General features: G+C 45.3%; 1 protein-coding gene and 1 long non-coding RNA gene across 8 annotated transcripts in view; one reads left to right on the top strand and one right to left on the bottom strand.

Moving 5' to 3' along the window:
- LOC118309855 overlaps nt 1-14860 on the top strand; it is a 77727-nt gene extending 62867 nt beyond the window's left edge. For 3 of the 4 annotated variants that reach the window (XR_004793633.2, XR_004793631.2, XR_004793634.2), the window contains 4 exons: nt 3313-3550; nt 5065-5252; nt 12262-12337; nt 13260-14860. This is a non-coding gene — a long non-coding RNA (uncharacterized LOC118309855). The remainder of the gene's footprint in view (nt 1-3312; nt 3551-5064; nt 5253-12261; nt 12338-13259) is intronic. The other variant, XR_004793632.2, reaches the window with a different exon arrangement.
- Nucleotides 1938-13642, bottom strand: tfap2c (transcription factor AP-2 gamma (activating enhancer binding protein 2 gamma)). Of its 4 annotated transcripts, none has more exons than XM_035632410.2 (8): nt 13518-13642; nt 9167-9637; nt 8733-8784; nt 7460-7531; nt 6585-6807; nt 5239-5357; nt 3734-3875; nt 1938-3575 (listed from the first exon to the last, which is right to left on the bottom strand). In XM_035632410.2, the coding sequence occupies exons 1-8, from the start codon at nt 13545-13547 to the stop codon at nt 3281-3283; spliced, it is 1404 nt and encodes a 467-aa protein (XP_035488303.1). In that variant the 5' UTR covers nt 13548-13642; the 3' UTR covers nt 1938-3280. The 4 variants fall into 4 exon arrangements, with proteins under 4 accessions (XP_035488303.1, XP_035488305.1, XP_035488304.1 ...); XM_035632412.2 differs by lacking the exon at nt 13518-13642 and adding an exon at nt 10257-10587; XM_035632411.2 differs by lacking the exon at nt 7460-7531 and having other exon boundaries at nt 13518-13641.
- Nucleotides 14861-15236: the final 376 nt, after the last annotated feature.

The raw sequence follows: 15236 nt of genomic DNA, 5'->3' as shown, positions 1-15236 counted from the left end.
CCACTAAAGGAGCAGAAGCGAAGGCAGCAGGTAACCCGGGACAGGTCCACGCTTGCCTTAATTTCCCAGCTTTATTAGGCGTGTCAGAAGTGAATTACTCACACTGTGTCACAGTTGAGATGAAATGTTTGACCAGTTACCATGTTGCCCGTGTTTTGGAAAACACAAGATGAGGACACAGATTAAACAGGTGAAATGTGGTATGATTGGAAAAAACAAAGAAAACACGGTGATTTTCTGGTAGTAGGCTATGACTCCCCCCCCCCCCTGACATTTAACACGGTCTTGTTCCAACTTCCGACGGGTGGCATCTTCCATTCTGGTGTTCCATCTGATGAGCTCTGGCTCCGAAGCGAAGCCGCTCGGTGAGGCTCTGGACACGTGTGCGTTTTTAAAATGTCTGCGAAGAATCTCAGTCCGTCCAGCTCACGGTATTTTTTTACGTGAAGGGCCAATGGGACTTGCTTGAGGTTCCACAGCTCGCGTGAAAAGACTCCTCCAGTTCGGGTTTGAGGGGCTCACGTCCGCCAAGACAAACCCTGCGATGGGACACAACTGACAGTGACAGTATGAGAGAGAGGAGATAATAATAATCAGAGCCTCAGACTCGGGGAGAGAGAAATCCTTCACCGACCTTCAGCAGTGCCTCCTTTCCCTTTTTCTACCTCCTCCTCCTCCTCCCATTATCTACTCTCACGGGGCCGAGCGCACAAGCTTTAACGCGAGCAACTGAAGGCAGTTAAAGTCAACCGCTGCGAGGGCAGCGATCCGCAGAGTTGACAGGTCTGGTTAAACAGGTTTCACTGGGGAGAGGCTGATACTTGTTCAACTGCAAGGTACGGCACAGCGCAGCGGTGCTTGCCGCTCGTGCCTCTGTAACGTTTGGCCTGGCGCTTTGCGAAGCGCCGTTTTTTTCCGCGTATGCTGACCTCCGGAGCAGGATATGCACATGTGTTTTATCTCTTCCACCTGGTGACGAGTGGAGATGAGTTTTCTCTTTCACTCGTTGGAAGTTTGATCCGGGGGGGGGGGGGGGGTTAAGGGTGGGCCTGCGAGCTCAACTTGTGTTGTCAGTTTTCTGGCTGAAGATAAAAAAAAAAATACAATAATAAGGTCGTTCGATTCCAATCTATTCACGGCAGTTGCCGCTCACATGAGGAGAAACGTTGAGGCAATATTTTGCTATGGGTTAAAGCACTGTACTTACGTGTCTCAGTCAGCACTGGTTCGACGTGTCCACGGCACGGCCATTTGGCAATAAACTCCTGCAACACATAAACAGACGGACCACATGAATCAGCAGGCCGCGACCGGCCGGGCGAGTTATGATGCAGCGAGCTTGCACCACATGCAAATCCCAACTGCAGTTTTTTTTTTTTTTTTGCATCGCTTTGTTTTCTCACAGACATGAAAGGAATTCGTCGTCGGCAGTGTGAAACTCGCAGCGCGGCATTTCCACAGAGGAAATACACCTTGAAAGTCAGAGCCCAGTGAGTTCTTCACCCGAGAGCACACACCTGCTCATCAAAACCCGGTGAGCTGAGACCTGAGGCGGTTGGACGAGAAGCGCGGCTCTTTGCGCAGTCTCCTCTGTGCGTGTCAATAGCTTTCTATGTTTAAGCATGAACAAGCCATTTGTCTGCTCTCAGCTATCTTTGCCCATCACATGATGTACTTCTGAGGTCTATGCCTTCACTGAACCACACAGCCTATTTGTGAAGCTAAGTGAGAGCAGATAATGATGGCCACTGTTCCCGTCCGCTTGGGGTTTTTCTTTGGCACTTATTAATAGGAACATTTTCCAACACATGACTTAACCATCATCTGTGAAATACTGCTGAGGAGGGGAACAGAACAACAGTGCTATCCATTAACCAAATGTGTGTGTTTGAGAGGCGCAGGCGACATCACCGACTCACTGGATCAGACTTGAGTGGTTCATTTAATTTTTTTTATTTTTCCTGAAACTTTAAAACAGTTTTTTTTTTTTTTAAACATAGTTTCCAAAAAAAAAAGAAGGTATATCATGCCCACTTCCTAACCTCTACTCGATAAAAAACTAACCCATTTATAAAAGTTTAACACGTCATCATAAAAAGTTAAACCATACACCAGAATGATACCATTATTTACACAAGCCCGTTAAATTACAACATAAATTAAAAAAATATTTACATCCAGGACAAGATGCTGGATAAAATTCTATGTATGGAATTTGATGTCTAATTAAAAGATTTTTGAAGAAAGAAATATGTACATTTACACACATTCTCACCACATGCATACACTCTGGCTGCTTTGCTGGATTAGATTTTAACTCAGTTTTTTGTTTTTTTTTAAATACTAAGGTTGATGAATATCTATAACAGTCACAAAAAATAACATGTTCCCACTGCCAGGTAGAAAAGATAGAGCTACGATGGGAGCGCTGCTATGCCTGTAATCCACACGAACACTGAAGAGGCTTCTGATATAACGACTTGGAAGTCTCTGGTTTCTGACCAAACGCAGACCGACAAACCCCAAACAACAAAAAAAAAAACTTCTTGTCTCATTCAGGCTTACATAAGTTTCAAATCATCTCTCATGAACAAAGCACAATAACACTGTAGCCATTTTGAAGTGGTTGTACAAATCAAGCATTCCAAAAAAAAAAAAAAAGGAAAGAAAATGAAGTGGATATTCTTCTTCTCTCTCTTTTTCATATAAAAAAATGTGTCCTTTGCAAGTCCGTTGAGACACAGGAAATCAGTGGATTTGCCTCCAGACGGAGCAGAAGGGGGGACGCTGAGAAGGAATTCACAGCCGCAGCAACTCATCTTGAAATGATGTCCTCTAGGGAGGTGGGGAAAAAGAAAACAGTGTGCACTTTGTTCTTTTTCCTCTTCTTGTCAACAGAGTGCAGGTCCCATGGTCGTAGCATCGCGGCACATTGGCAACTGTATAGGACTGCATAGTGGTTGCTGTGATATGGTCTGTGTTACGTCTTCACGGGAGGCGCTCCCATCACGGTCAGTCCACAGGCGCTCTGACCGCAGGTGCCGAAAAACAGACTGATCTGCGACAAGCTTTTTAGAAATCCATTATTATATCAAGTCAACGGTGCGAGCACACAGTAAATACATACAGAGTCGCGCACAAACTCAGCTCTCAAAATGACGATACTAAATATTGATGGGTTTTTTTAAAGTTCAAAAAAGGGCAGACAGGGCAGCAAGATTAAAGGACTCGGGTTGGGGGGGGGGGGGTCTCAAGTTCTTAGGGATTCTCCTCTGAGCTCTCATTTCCTGTGCTTGTCCATTTTGTCGGCAGATTTGCTTCCACTGTCTGAGGACCCCTGGGTGTCGTTGCCAGAGCTCAGGTACATCTTGTCCACTTGTTTGAGCGCCTCGTTCAGGTAGTTCTGGAGTGAGGTCATGGCGGCGCAGATGGCCGGAGAGCCAAAGCCGTGAGTGATGAGGCTGAAGTGGGTCAGGCAGCCCTGGATTCCCGGCTCCAGGATGGGCGCCGGCCGAGAGTTCCCCAGAGGTGATCGGTCCTGAGTGAGCAGGTCAGTGAACTCCTTGCAGATTTGCCTGAAGGCAGAAAAATACACAACAACAATGATTCAGGGGGACAAGGGGAAAATACGTACAACAAGATAACACTGCAGGTAATTCGACGAGCAAAAATACTCCGGCGATCCCCAAAAAATTCTCTGCAAATTAGCGGCATCCCACCCGGAGACACTCACTTGGCAGCGAGGAGCATGTTCTTGCGCGAGTTGACCTCGTTGCGTTCGACGTGCGGCCTGCCGAGGTATTCGGCCATCGCCTTCGCAGGGAACTCTGTCTCACACACGTAGCCGAAGTCTCTCGCTAAATGGACAGCTTCGCCTAAAAGAAGAGGAAGAAAACCACTTTGGTAAGAGGGGAAAAACAACAAGTCCTCATGCCAACCAAGTCTGAAGTGGAAGCGAGTGGCTGATCTCGTGCGAACACCGGACGTTTAGGAATGAATAAAGATTATTTACATGATCACAGCGTTGTCCGTTCACGCCGGGCAAAGATCAAATGGTGAGCCGGTCGGCTTATCAGTTCTACAGCTTCACACCAGCGGTCCGCGATTTTAGACGTGTTATAGTCGAGCGTCGAGGCACATGAAGGGAAGCAGCTTGAACTACAGAATAATCAGCTGTGCGTGGTCTCATAGCTCCGGGGGTGGGGGGGGGGGGAGATAGTGAGATGAATATATTTCCGTCTTGAAGGTGGTTTGACTTGCATGGTCATAATGGGCTTATGCGGATAAATGCTAGTGCCCGCGGCGCCAACAGCACCCCTTATTGATAGACACGCACATCAGTTGAGGACGCAGGCAGCTATTCAGAGGCACAAGATTTAAGGTCAGCAGGCCCTCCTGGCGAGGCGAACACAAGATAACAAGGCTTAATTCAGCTTTGAAGGTCTGGAAATAACGCAGGCCTCCAGTCATTCTCCTGCACAAAAAAATCATCAGCCCATTTATGAAAATTAGGCATGTAGGGAGCATGGGGGGGGGGGGGGTATTCTACCTTGTGTTAAAAGTTATACTGAGATCACGCCGCAGCGTCACTGTAAGGTACAGTATGACTGATGATGCTGTTTTAGTATCCAAAGCATTGACAAAAGGGAGGTAAAGCTGCCGTGTTATGGTTAGGGTTAGGGTTAGGGCTAGGGGGTGAATGAATCGAGGCCATGTAACAAGACTCTGATCACTTTTAAGAAGAAATACATCAAACGGTTCCGTTTGCAGTGTTGAAAGTTTGCGGCGCTTTTTTACAGGATGATACAAGTGTAACTGCGCTGACATGTTTTGCGAGCTGCTAAGTTGCTCCATCAGGCTTAAGCGGACACTAATCTCAATATATGAAAGTGAGTGAAAAGGGGATTATGTGCAGGTCTTTGTCGAGAGCACAAGACATGGGCCAAGAAGCTTGCTTTTTACGCATCAGCTCATCAGCTCTGATTCTTGCTAAATGGACAGGATCACCAACAAAAGGAAGGAAAAAAAACCGTTGTCCTATTCACATCGTCTCTATTTCCACAGCGAATGGTGTTTGGATAAAGCCGCAAGACGGTGTGCAGTCACTCGCAGCATGCAGAGGAGATTGACGTTCCCACGTTCTCACAATTTTGGAGGGACATTCCATCCCCTGCAAACAGCAATTACACCCGAGAAGGCGCGATATGAAACGTACCGAGATGAGTGACAGGGGCATACCTTCTACGAGTGAGGTGAGGAGAGTGACGTTGGCGGCCTTCCTCCTTCCTGCAGGCAGGTTGAGCCCGATTTTGTCCAGCTTTTCTCTCAGGGAACGGCCTCCGTTTTTTGACTTGGCTCTGCGGAAGAAACACAACGTTTACAGTCATTGAAATAATTCACAGACCATTCAAACAGGCTTCTTCTTTTCTTTTTTTTGTAGAGAATTGATCATGGGGGCCTTCTCTTCACATATTACCCTGATTATTTGAAGACAAACGTTGTGTGGAACAGACAGAGTACATTGGTATGATTATTATTTCCCAGACAGTAGAAATAATTGCACTCACTCCCGTGGCAGGTCTCATCTTACACCTCTGATAAAAAAGAAAACACACACCACAAACAGACTCTCCTGGCCTGTAAAACACTGGGGCAATTGACGCTTGCCCCCAAAATGCACGGCGGAGAAATCCCTTGTACGCGCGTTTGCAGAAACACTTAAACGACGCACTTGCCATGGCCAATTCGGTTTTCCGCATGACCGGGAGGCCATTGGCGAGGCTCTCCCTCGCCAATGGCGGCTGGGAGTGGGAGCATCTTTATGGAGGCGTGTGTTTGTGCGAGTGCCCCCACTCTTTCATCCCCCCCTGTCCCTCAGATCACGATCCTCCTATTGCTATATGACCTACTTAAAAAACTGACTGTGACTGCGTGCGTGCGTGCGTGCGTGCGTGCGTGTGTGTGTGTGCACATGTCAGCATTAACACAGACACATGGGAAGTGGCAAACGTGCACTCGAAGCACAAAACGCTCCGGTCAGGACTGTAGCCTCACAGTCCCTCAACAGACCCGACACACTAACATATGTGCCATAGGGTCAAGTGCTGTGCCACAGATGAACGTACCCTTGCTGCAGCGCCTGACAAACACAAACACACACACACACACACACACACACACACACACACACACACACAGATTGGTACTAACTGCGTTGATGTAACCTATCCCCAGAGGAAGCGGAGAACCCAAAATTGCAGACCACACAAAGAATGTCACGAACCTTACACACCAAAAAAAAAAAAAAAAAACTGATGAGCCCGAGCAACTGAGCCAAGCTGTGCTTTTAGACAAAAAAACCTTTCCCACGGGCGGCCGTGCTTTAGTCTACAGATCACTGGATCGCAGGATCATTCGCAGCGGAGACGACCGCACAACAGAGAGCTATTGATAAAAAGCGGCAAAGTTCATTACACCTGGGTTAGTGGATTTTTCGGGGAATCAGTGCTGCAGCGTTTTTGATGTCACGTGGAAGGACCTTTTTCAAACGACAACGAGAGAGAAACACGAGTCTGAGCTCTGACCTGCGTAAAACTCCTCCCAGGAGCGATGCGTTGAGACACTCGGGGGGCGACAGGCGCCTCTGGACCTCGGCCACGGTGACCTTGTACTTGGACGTGGAGCTCAGCAGGGAAAGGCGGCCCGGCACGGAGCAGAACACCTCTGTGGGGTTTGACACCATGCCCAGCAGGGACTCTTTCTGGAAGGGAAGACCCAGCGCATTGCCTTTGGGTAGAGTGAGAGGACCTGGAGGGTGCAGAAAAAAAAAATGCGTGTGAGGTGAAATGTTAAAAAAGAGAAAAGATAAAGAGACTTTGCAGTAGCCTTTGTTTGCATTGACAGTTTTGCTGTACAGCTCAACATGATTCTCTCTCTGTGCAACAGGAAATCTGTTTTTCTTGTGTGCGTAGTCACAAGCGAGAGTGTGTATGCAGCTCCGCACAACTGAGAGTAAAAAAAAACAGTGTCTGCGGCACAAAAAGAAATACGCAAGAATCAGCTATTGAATACTTTTGAAATATTGTGTGGTTTCCCAAAAACACAGGAGGCCTGATGGTTTAAACGGCTAAAATGCCCTCATGCCAAAAAACACCATCCACGAACAGGTACACACACACACACACACACACACACACACACACGCACACAGACTGCCTCTCAACTGAAAGCCACAGATGTTCCTCAGAAAAAAAACCAAAATGTGTTTGCACTTTTAGCTGCACCAAAAAGTTGGGGCCTAAAATTTTTGTTTACAGTTTTTCGAAAAATGTTTTCAACCAGCCACAAAAGCACTGACAATCATCATCATCATTATCATCATCATCATGAAACGAGACAACAAACAAAACAGTACAGCACACTACAAAAAAAACAAAACATTTGCTAGCTTCATCCTCACCAGCAAGAATGCCCCCCTGATAATAAGTCCTCTGTAAGCGATCAAGGTTCCTGCCACCTCGCAGTCCTAATACTGAGACAGAAATCACACAGAGTCACATGGGTTGCTGCACGGCTCCTCCGGAGGGGGAACATGCTTGGGGAATGACATCCCATTGTTTACAAGTGGGAAACCTAGAGTGCCCATAGCGTGCCCTTGAGCATGGGAACAATATAATGAGCCATCACTGATTTTTTTTTTTTTTTTTTAACACAGCAAAATGTGGACCGGCTGGTTTTACTGTGCCGCGCACGTGGCTTCCTGCTTGCAAGTACAGTGTATACGCCACCACACAGCAGTCACAGGTTTTTTTGCAATCACACTTTCACATAATATACATGTTATCACATAATAAAAAATAATCCTTACGACTGAATATAGTGCATTTATCTATCTATCTATCTGTCGTATCTCTGCTTTGTGTGGTTCAAATGAAAAAAACTAAAGCTAAGCAGCAGAATAGACATTGCTCAAGCGGATCTTTCTCTCGCTCGACAGTCTGTTTTAATGGAGCCATGATGACAAAACAGCAGGAGTAAGTTCCCCCTCAAAACAGTTCATGTCCCGACAAATTACTGAGCTGTCCTTCACATGCGAAGCCTTAATGCCACACCCCAGCAAAAAAAAAAAGAAAAGGAAGAAAAAAAAGAGCTGGTTCTGCAGAGCCAAACGCCCGCTTCAAGATCGACTCCTAATAATTTCCTGCTAACGTGATCTGAAAAGAGCTTAACCGGCCTAAAGATGAGCCAGAGCTGTTCCTCTCCGCTCACAGTCAACACGGGAGGTTGTGAGGTTGCTCAATTCTCATGTCATGTCAGCTGCAGCCGGCTGTCGTTTGAAAGGAGTCTCTCTCTTTTTTCTTTTTCTTTTTTTTTGTTGTCATTTTCCACTGGGCATTCATTCAAACTCCTCCGCCGACAGAGTGGGTTCGGGGGATCACGTCGAGCTTAGATAAGTGCATCTCACGGTGACGGGGATTATCGCTGTATGTATGGTGCGGGCACAAATGGAAGACTCCTCCTTTGCCGCGGAACCCTCACACTGAGCGAGTTTGACGCGCCGTCATAGAACAGTAATTGTTATGACATTTTCCGAATGTGTGAAAACAAATGCAGGCCTTACTGTGAATTCAGTGACAAAGGCCCACACCCCGAGCAGGTACTTTTTTCCCCAAAAACGTTCTTCTTTCTTTTCTTTTCTATGTAAGGTTCATGGCCAGATTAGTAAAACTCACCTTTTTTGATGACTGTCTGATCGGCCATAATAATACTGTGGTCGTCTACATGCTGATGAGGGGGGAAAAAAAGAGAAAAGAAGCAGCAATAAGCAAAACATGTGCAGACACCTCAAAAGTGACAGACGCAGCGAGCTGCATTTTATTTCTATGGGGTGGATGTATATAAGAAATAAAAAATTATAAAAAACTGCCCAAATTACACTTTCCCCCTCTTCCGTGCAAAACAAACGCACAAAGTACAGGGACCAATACCTCTGTGATATTCTCTATGGGGGGAATTTTGTGCATTTTGGGCAACTTTTTTTCTGTGATTAAAATGACATGCAAATTAATTGTCTTTACTTTACGGGAGTTTTTCCAACAAAAACAACAACAACAATAAAAAAGGTTTCTGCAAGTGTTCTGCCGTGGGGTCGGTCGACGCCACTCACCTGCACGTCCTCCAGCCCGTGGCCCATGTCGTGCATCCCCATGCCGTCGCCGATGACGGACGAGTCCAGGCCGTGCGCGTGCGGCGGCGGCGGCGGCAGCAGCTCCGGCCGGCGGAAGCCCTCCCGGCGCACCCCGGACGAGCCGCCCTCCAGGCCCAGGATCTGGCCCGCCAGGCCGCTCCGCGCGTGCGCGCCGAGCCCCTCCTGGCCCTGGCGGCCGGGCCACGGCTGCTGCTGGTTGGACGACGGCGACTGGTGCAGGGGGTTGATGCTGAAGGGGTCGCCGAGGTGCGAGTAGGGGTCGCCCGACTGCGGGTAGCTGATGGGCTGATACGGGGGCGGGAAGTACGGCGGCTGGAAGTCCGAGCTGGCCGAGTGCGAGAGGGCGGGCGACGGGCTGTAGAGGTGCTGGCTGACCGCGGGCAGGTGGGGCAGCCGCGGGTTCCCGTTGCTGCCGCCATCGTGCCTCTCCTGCGGGACGGAGGGAGGAGACGGGGGCGGCTCAGAGACGGGACAACAACAACACGGGGCAGGCGGCCACAACTTTTCTCGTGCCTCGCGGGAATTCAGTGCGTGTCATTCACTGGAAATAATGAAAATATTGACACTTTACTTGAATATTATGCTCATATTTTACGAGCCCTTTTTTCCCTCCTTCTACATAAGGGTAGCCCTTTTGTATATTTAATAACCCACATAAAGCAGCGTAATTAAGTGGACCATTTGGTAGTTTAGATGAAGAAAACTATATCATTATGATTAGGATTATTATTAGAAGGTCTTGTTGCTGTTTTTATTATAGAAATATACTACGTTTGTAGTTTCCTTTTGTTTTGATAGTTTTTCTTCTATTTGACAGGCAGCTGTTTTCCCGCTGCTGTCCACCCCCCCCCCCCCCCCCCCCCCCCAAAAAAAACCCCAAAACATTTTACATTACAGTACCTTGTGTCATGATAATTATTATGAGGAAACCGAACACGTTGCCATTATTGTCGTTGCAAACTTTCGTTCGGTGTCACTTTTTTTTTGTTTCAGCTTTTGGTGGCTACACACACACACATCTCTGAGAGAGAGAGAGAGAGGAACTCACCTCGCAGTCATCCTCATATTTAACGTTGTCGGCTAATTTCCACAACATTGTGACAGAGAGAGAGAGAGAGAGAGAAAAAAAAAAAAACAAGTCTCCCCCTTGCCCTCGTGAGAAAAAAGGAAATAAATTGGAGGAAGGAAGAAAAAAAAACTGGATGTAAATATGTCGTCGGCCGTGAGTTAATCCAGGTGTGGGAAAAACACGAGCTTCCTGGTGTTCATGAACTCCTCTCGTGCGCGGCGGAAGGGACGAGGTGGCCGAGCGACTGACTGTCCCGCCACAGGTATGACTCTCCGCGGCCGCTACGGGAGAAAAGAATCGAGCAGTGTTCCCCCCTCACACTCACTCTCTCTCTCTCTCTCTCTCTCTCTCTCTCCCTCCCTCCCTCCCTCTCTCCGGTCGCTGCCGCTCGGCCGTGGACGTGGTTCGAGCGCGGCGCAACAGAAGACGGTCGACTCCCTCTCATGGACGAGACGGCGACGTTCAGTCCTGTTGGCGCGAGACGTGCGCAGCACTGTGCTATATCCGCGCGGGCGCTCCGGAGGGGGCGTGGCCCCGCCAGGCGACTCAGGCGAGGGAGCTGGCCTTCGAACGTGTCCGATTGGCGGGACGCTGGTCCAATCAGGAGTCTGTCCGTCTGTGCGGTGCCAGACAACTTGCACCCAAGGGGCTTTTACTATCACCCCAGAGAAGTCTCTCGCCACTAGTTTGTTTCACTTTCTGTTTTCTTTTTTTTTTTTCTTTTCTTTTTTTTCCATCTCCTCGAGCCGGGACTTTTTCATTTGAGAGGAGCACACGTGTGTGTTTCAGGATCCATATTTCTTTCAAACGTACAATGGGATCGATGGGTATCGATGTGAAGTGAATAACTGCATTTCACTTGTTGCTTATAGTTGCGACTCCTATCTACAGCAACAAACAGACGCGAGGGACCGTTTTGTCTGTGAAGTGATGGAAGTTATCGGAATCAGAACCGACCGGCGAGTAGCGAGGGGTTGCCATAGTTACCAAGCGTCCTCCTGGTCAGGTTCTGACGACGTTGTCACGATGACGACGACGATGACGATGATAATGATGATTTTGATGATCCTGTTCTCAATAACGAGAACTACACACTTTTATTTCGACAAAGAGACTGTTTTTCTCACTTGAGACAGAAGTAATGACGTGTTTTTTTAGGTAAATAACACTTACATTATTTATTTATTTAATTAGAATTTTTTTTCTGATGTTATAGAAAGCCTATATATAGGCCACTATATGAATAATTAGCATTTCTTTCAATTAGGCCAGTCTCATAAATCACAACGTCAGTACTCATGAAGCATTACAATTTTCACCATTTGATAATAATCAATGTTTTTAAAACAATTCTTATTTTCATCCTCATCTGCAGCGGACGTGTCTGCAATAAAAGCCTCTAATAGATTTTCTATATTCATGCCTCTTAACCCACTCAGTGGCTGAAAATCATCATTTCATAGAGAAGAGAATGCATCTCATCTCTCCGGAGTGTGAATTTAGCAACGTGCAGTGAAATCAAGTGACACTCTCCTGATGTCGGTGTTTGACGGTGGTGGTTTTATGTGCTTGTCTCAAACCGCAATAAGCCCGAGGGGTTTAAGCAACACCAGTCCCTCGGAAGAAAGAAAAAAAAAACCTCCAAAGCTCAACAGAAGCTCAACAAACAACTCTTTCTTCACTTCATTTACATTTCTGGTGGAGCCCTCGCAATGTTCAAAACAAAAGCTGCTGCTTTGAAGCTCCGATATGCATCACGTCTCAAAAGCATGGGCCAAACCACTTTTTTTCTTCTCCCTCTTCTTCTTCTTCTTCTTTATTATAACGACCAAGTGCGTATATGCAGAAATGAATACGCCCCCATGTTCATTAAGGGGTTATTTGGAGTAATTTCATTAATTGGTTTAGTGTAATTTGAGGAGTATAAAGGCTCCACGTCAGATTATAATTTGTGAGATTAATGGACAGCCCTTTGTCTTTTCAGGGGGACAGCCTGTGGCGTAATGATCGGCTGGGAAACAACGAGACGTGGGCGATTGAGGATTATCTTCATTTTGCGTGTGGGTTCCTCGGCTTGTTGTGATGCGAAGCAGAAGTGAAATGCGCACTGATTAAATGTTGTTTTACGTTGGGGACCCATAAAGCAGGTTAGCCACGCTTGGCCTGACGGGGACGTGTGTGTCCTCTGCGATCCTGGTGCTCAACTTGGCATTTTTAATAACAGTCTAAAGACTACAGTTAGGGCCGCGACCGGCTCAGCTCATGTCAGGTGTAAAGATTTCAAATTGACCCCATGGCAGAAGAAATGAATGAATAAATAAATCACATATCAATGGGCGAGTGAGTATAAGGTAACTTCTCGATTGGTTTGTCACAGATATAATTTTCCATGTTTACTTTAACAATAATAAAGATCACATAATAACTCCCTTCAGAATAAAAACAAATGTGACGTTTATTTGTATTGCACACCGTGAACACCACAAAGGGCCCCTAATTAATGTCACAATAATATTCAGGTTATGGGTTCACACATGCCCACTGCAAATTATGCTATAATCTGTTTTACGCTGTGTACGTTTCTGAGTGAGATATATATATATACACACACACACACACACACATATATATATATATATATATATATATATATATATATATATATATATATATATATATATTTAAAAATATATATATATATATATATATATATATATATATATATATATATATATATGTATGTATATGTATACATATATTTATTTATTTATATATATGGGTTAGGGGGTTAGGGTGTATATATATATATATATATATATACAGTACAAATAAACCAATTCATATTCAAAAAAAGTAAATAGTGTCCTACTTGTTGTTTGTATGTGTTTTTGAAGAATGAGGGGAGAAAAGAAAAGGTCATAATCGTCTATATACATGTCTATAATATAATTCTAAAGAAAATCTTTTTTTTTTCTTTTTCAGTGTCGAGACCATAAAGAGCATCTCTTTGGTAAAACCATCATCCAGTAAAAGCTTCCAAACTGGAACCAGTCGCAGTTTTGGAGAAACCCAACCAGCCTTGGCCTCGTTGCTCATTATTAATCGCAGGTTCTTTCAGAAGCGGAACACGCGGCGCTGCGCGATCAGAACCAGGTGATTGTCGTGGGAAGTAGATAATCAAAGAAACGCTGAAGGATAAACGAATGCTGCAGGTTTCAAATGAAGAAAGAGTGAACTCACCCTCCAGTCTATCCTCTCCAGTACAGACATCTGAGAGGCTCCGGTCGCAGCGATCCCACCGAGACGCAGCGGTTGAGTGAAACCGGCGGAGTTTCACGTCGGCGACTTCACCTGGCGGCCGCGCAGTGCGCATGCGCCGTCCAGTGTGATACACCTGAGCTGGGCTCAAATCAAAACAAATTCTTCCACGATTTAAAAAAAAAGATATATATATATATATAAGGCATTTATTCTGTATATATTATAACCAAGATGCATATTCAAATGGATAAATGTGCAGGGAAAAGAGCTTAATGTATTAAAAGTTTATTTTATCATGTGAAATAATGTAGCTAAATAAGATACATGGATTTATACCTAATCTCATAATTATCTGCTATTGTTGAGTAGAAAAAAAAGAAACAATGTCATAGAGGCTACAGTTTAAGAGAATGTGGAGATGAGAGAAGAAGAAAAAAAAAAAGACGTGGGGGAATTTTCAAGATGAGGTAATTCCACCCCCCAAAGCCACATCGCCCCGGGGCTGACCGAAAGAATCTGCTTTCAAAAGCCACTGGAGCTTTTTAAAGGCCCAAAATGGCTCCTCCTGTTATCTGATCTCCCAAATACTTCAGCTTCAACTAATGAACAGATCAAAGTGTCCTTTTGCTGTGCGGCTGAGGAAAGTCGCTTACACACATCTCGTGTATGAGAACAATAATAATAATAATAACCTCACCTTTTCTGATGTGCTGCCACGACACCTGCCATAAAACAGTCTCACTAAACAATGTAATTTCAGATAATGAGGGGAAATGATGAGGAGACGACGGTGTTTTCTGAAAACATTAATCTAATCCCAGTGTCATTAATTGCAAAATAGCAGCTGTATGAATAATTGAGAAAAGGAAAGAGAGAGAGAAAAAAAGCTATGGAACAGTTGGGCCTATGATTTCTAATTTCATTTCATTTCCACATAGTAATTTTGTACCTTACCTTGTCTTGTCTTAGTGAATACAATTTCAACATTAATGTTGATTTTTTTTAAATTACATTATGTTATTTATGCTTAAGTGAAAGTAAGGAGCCAGATAAAAAAATCAGATCCACAGCCTGTGAGTTTTTCTCTCTCCACCATACAGTAAATAAAGCTTAAACATCTATTCAGAGGAAACAAATCAATATCGGTGCTGCTGTAATTATGGGGCCACATAAAGTGAATAATATGCTTTGGGGGAAAAAAATGGTAAAAGAACCCTAAGTGTTGTTAGAAATACGCATCTACCTTTTTTTCTCTCTTGTGCAAATACACAGTTTATGGTTAGTGATGTGAGGTCGATTAAAGAAAAAAAATGTTTACACAATATTTGGTGGTTCTTGTTATTGATGTATAATTTATTTGAACGCCACGGTTTTCAATGTAGAAAGGAGAAGCCCACCAGGACACGACACACACCCGAACCCAGCTGGATGGAGACGAGAGGATGGATTGTTTATTTGCATTTTCAGCCATTGATTGGATTATTTATGGTGTAACTTAACTATGGTGTAAACAGGATAACTCCTCAATTGTAAAGTCCATCTTTTTTTACACATCAAGGCCGCAGCACGTGTCTAGAACAGTAGCAGGCGAGATACAGACGCCTCTGCTGCCACCTTGTGGCTGCGTCCTCACATCACCGTAGGAGCGATTGTGTATTTTGGGGGGGCGGGGGGTTTAGGGGGGTGGTATATAATAGT

Source organism: Scophthalmus maximus, chromosome 6 (assembly GCF_022379125.1).
Source record: "Scophthalmus maximus strain ysfricsl-2021 chromosome 6, ASM2237912v1, whole genome shotgun sequence".
NCBI lineage: Eukaryota > Metazoa > Chordata > Actinopteri > Pleuronectiformes > Scophthalmidae > Scophthalmus > Scophthalmus maximus.
The sequence above is the reverse complement of the archived record's forward strand: the minus strand, read 5'-3'. Positions and strand labels throughout refer to the sequence as shown.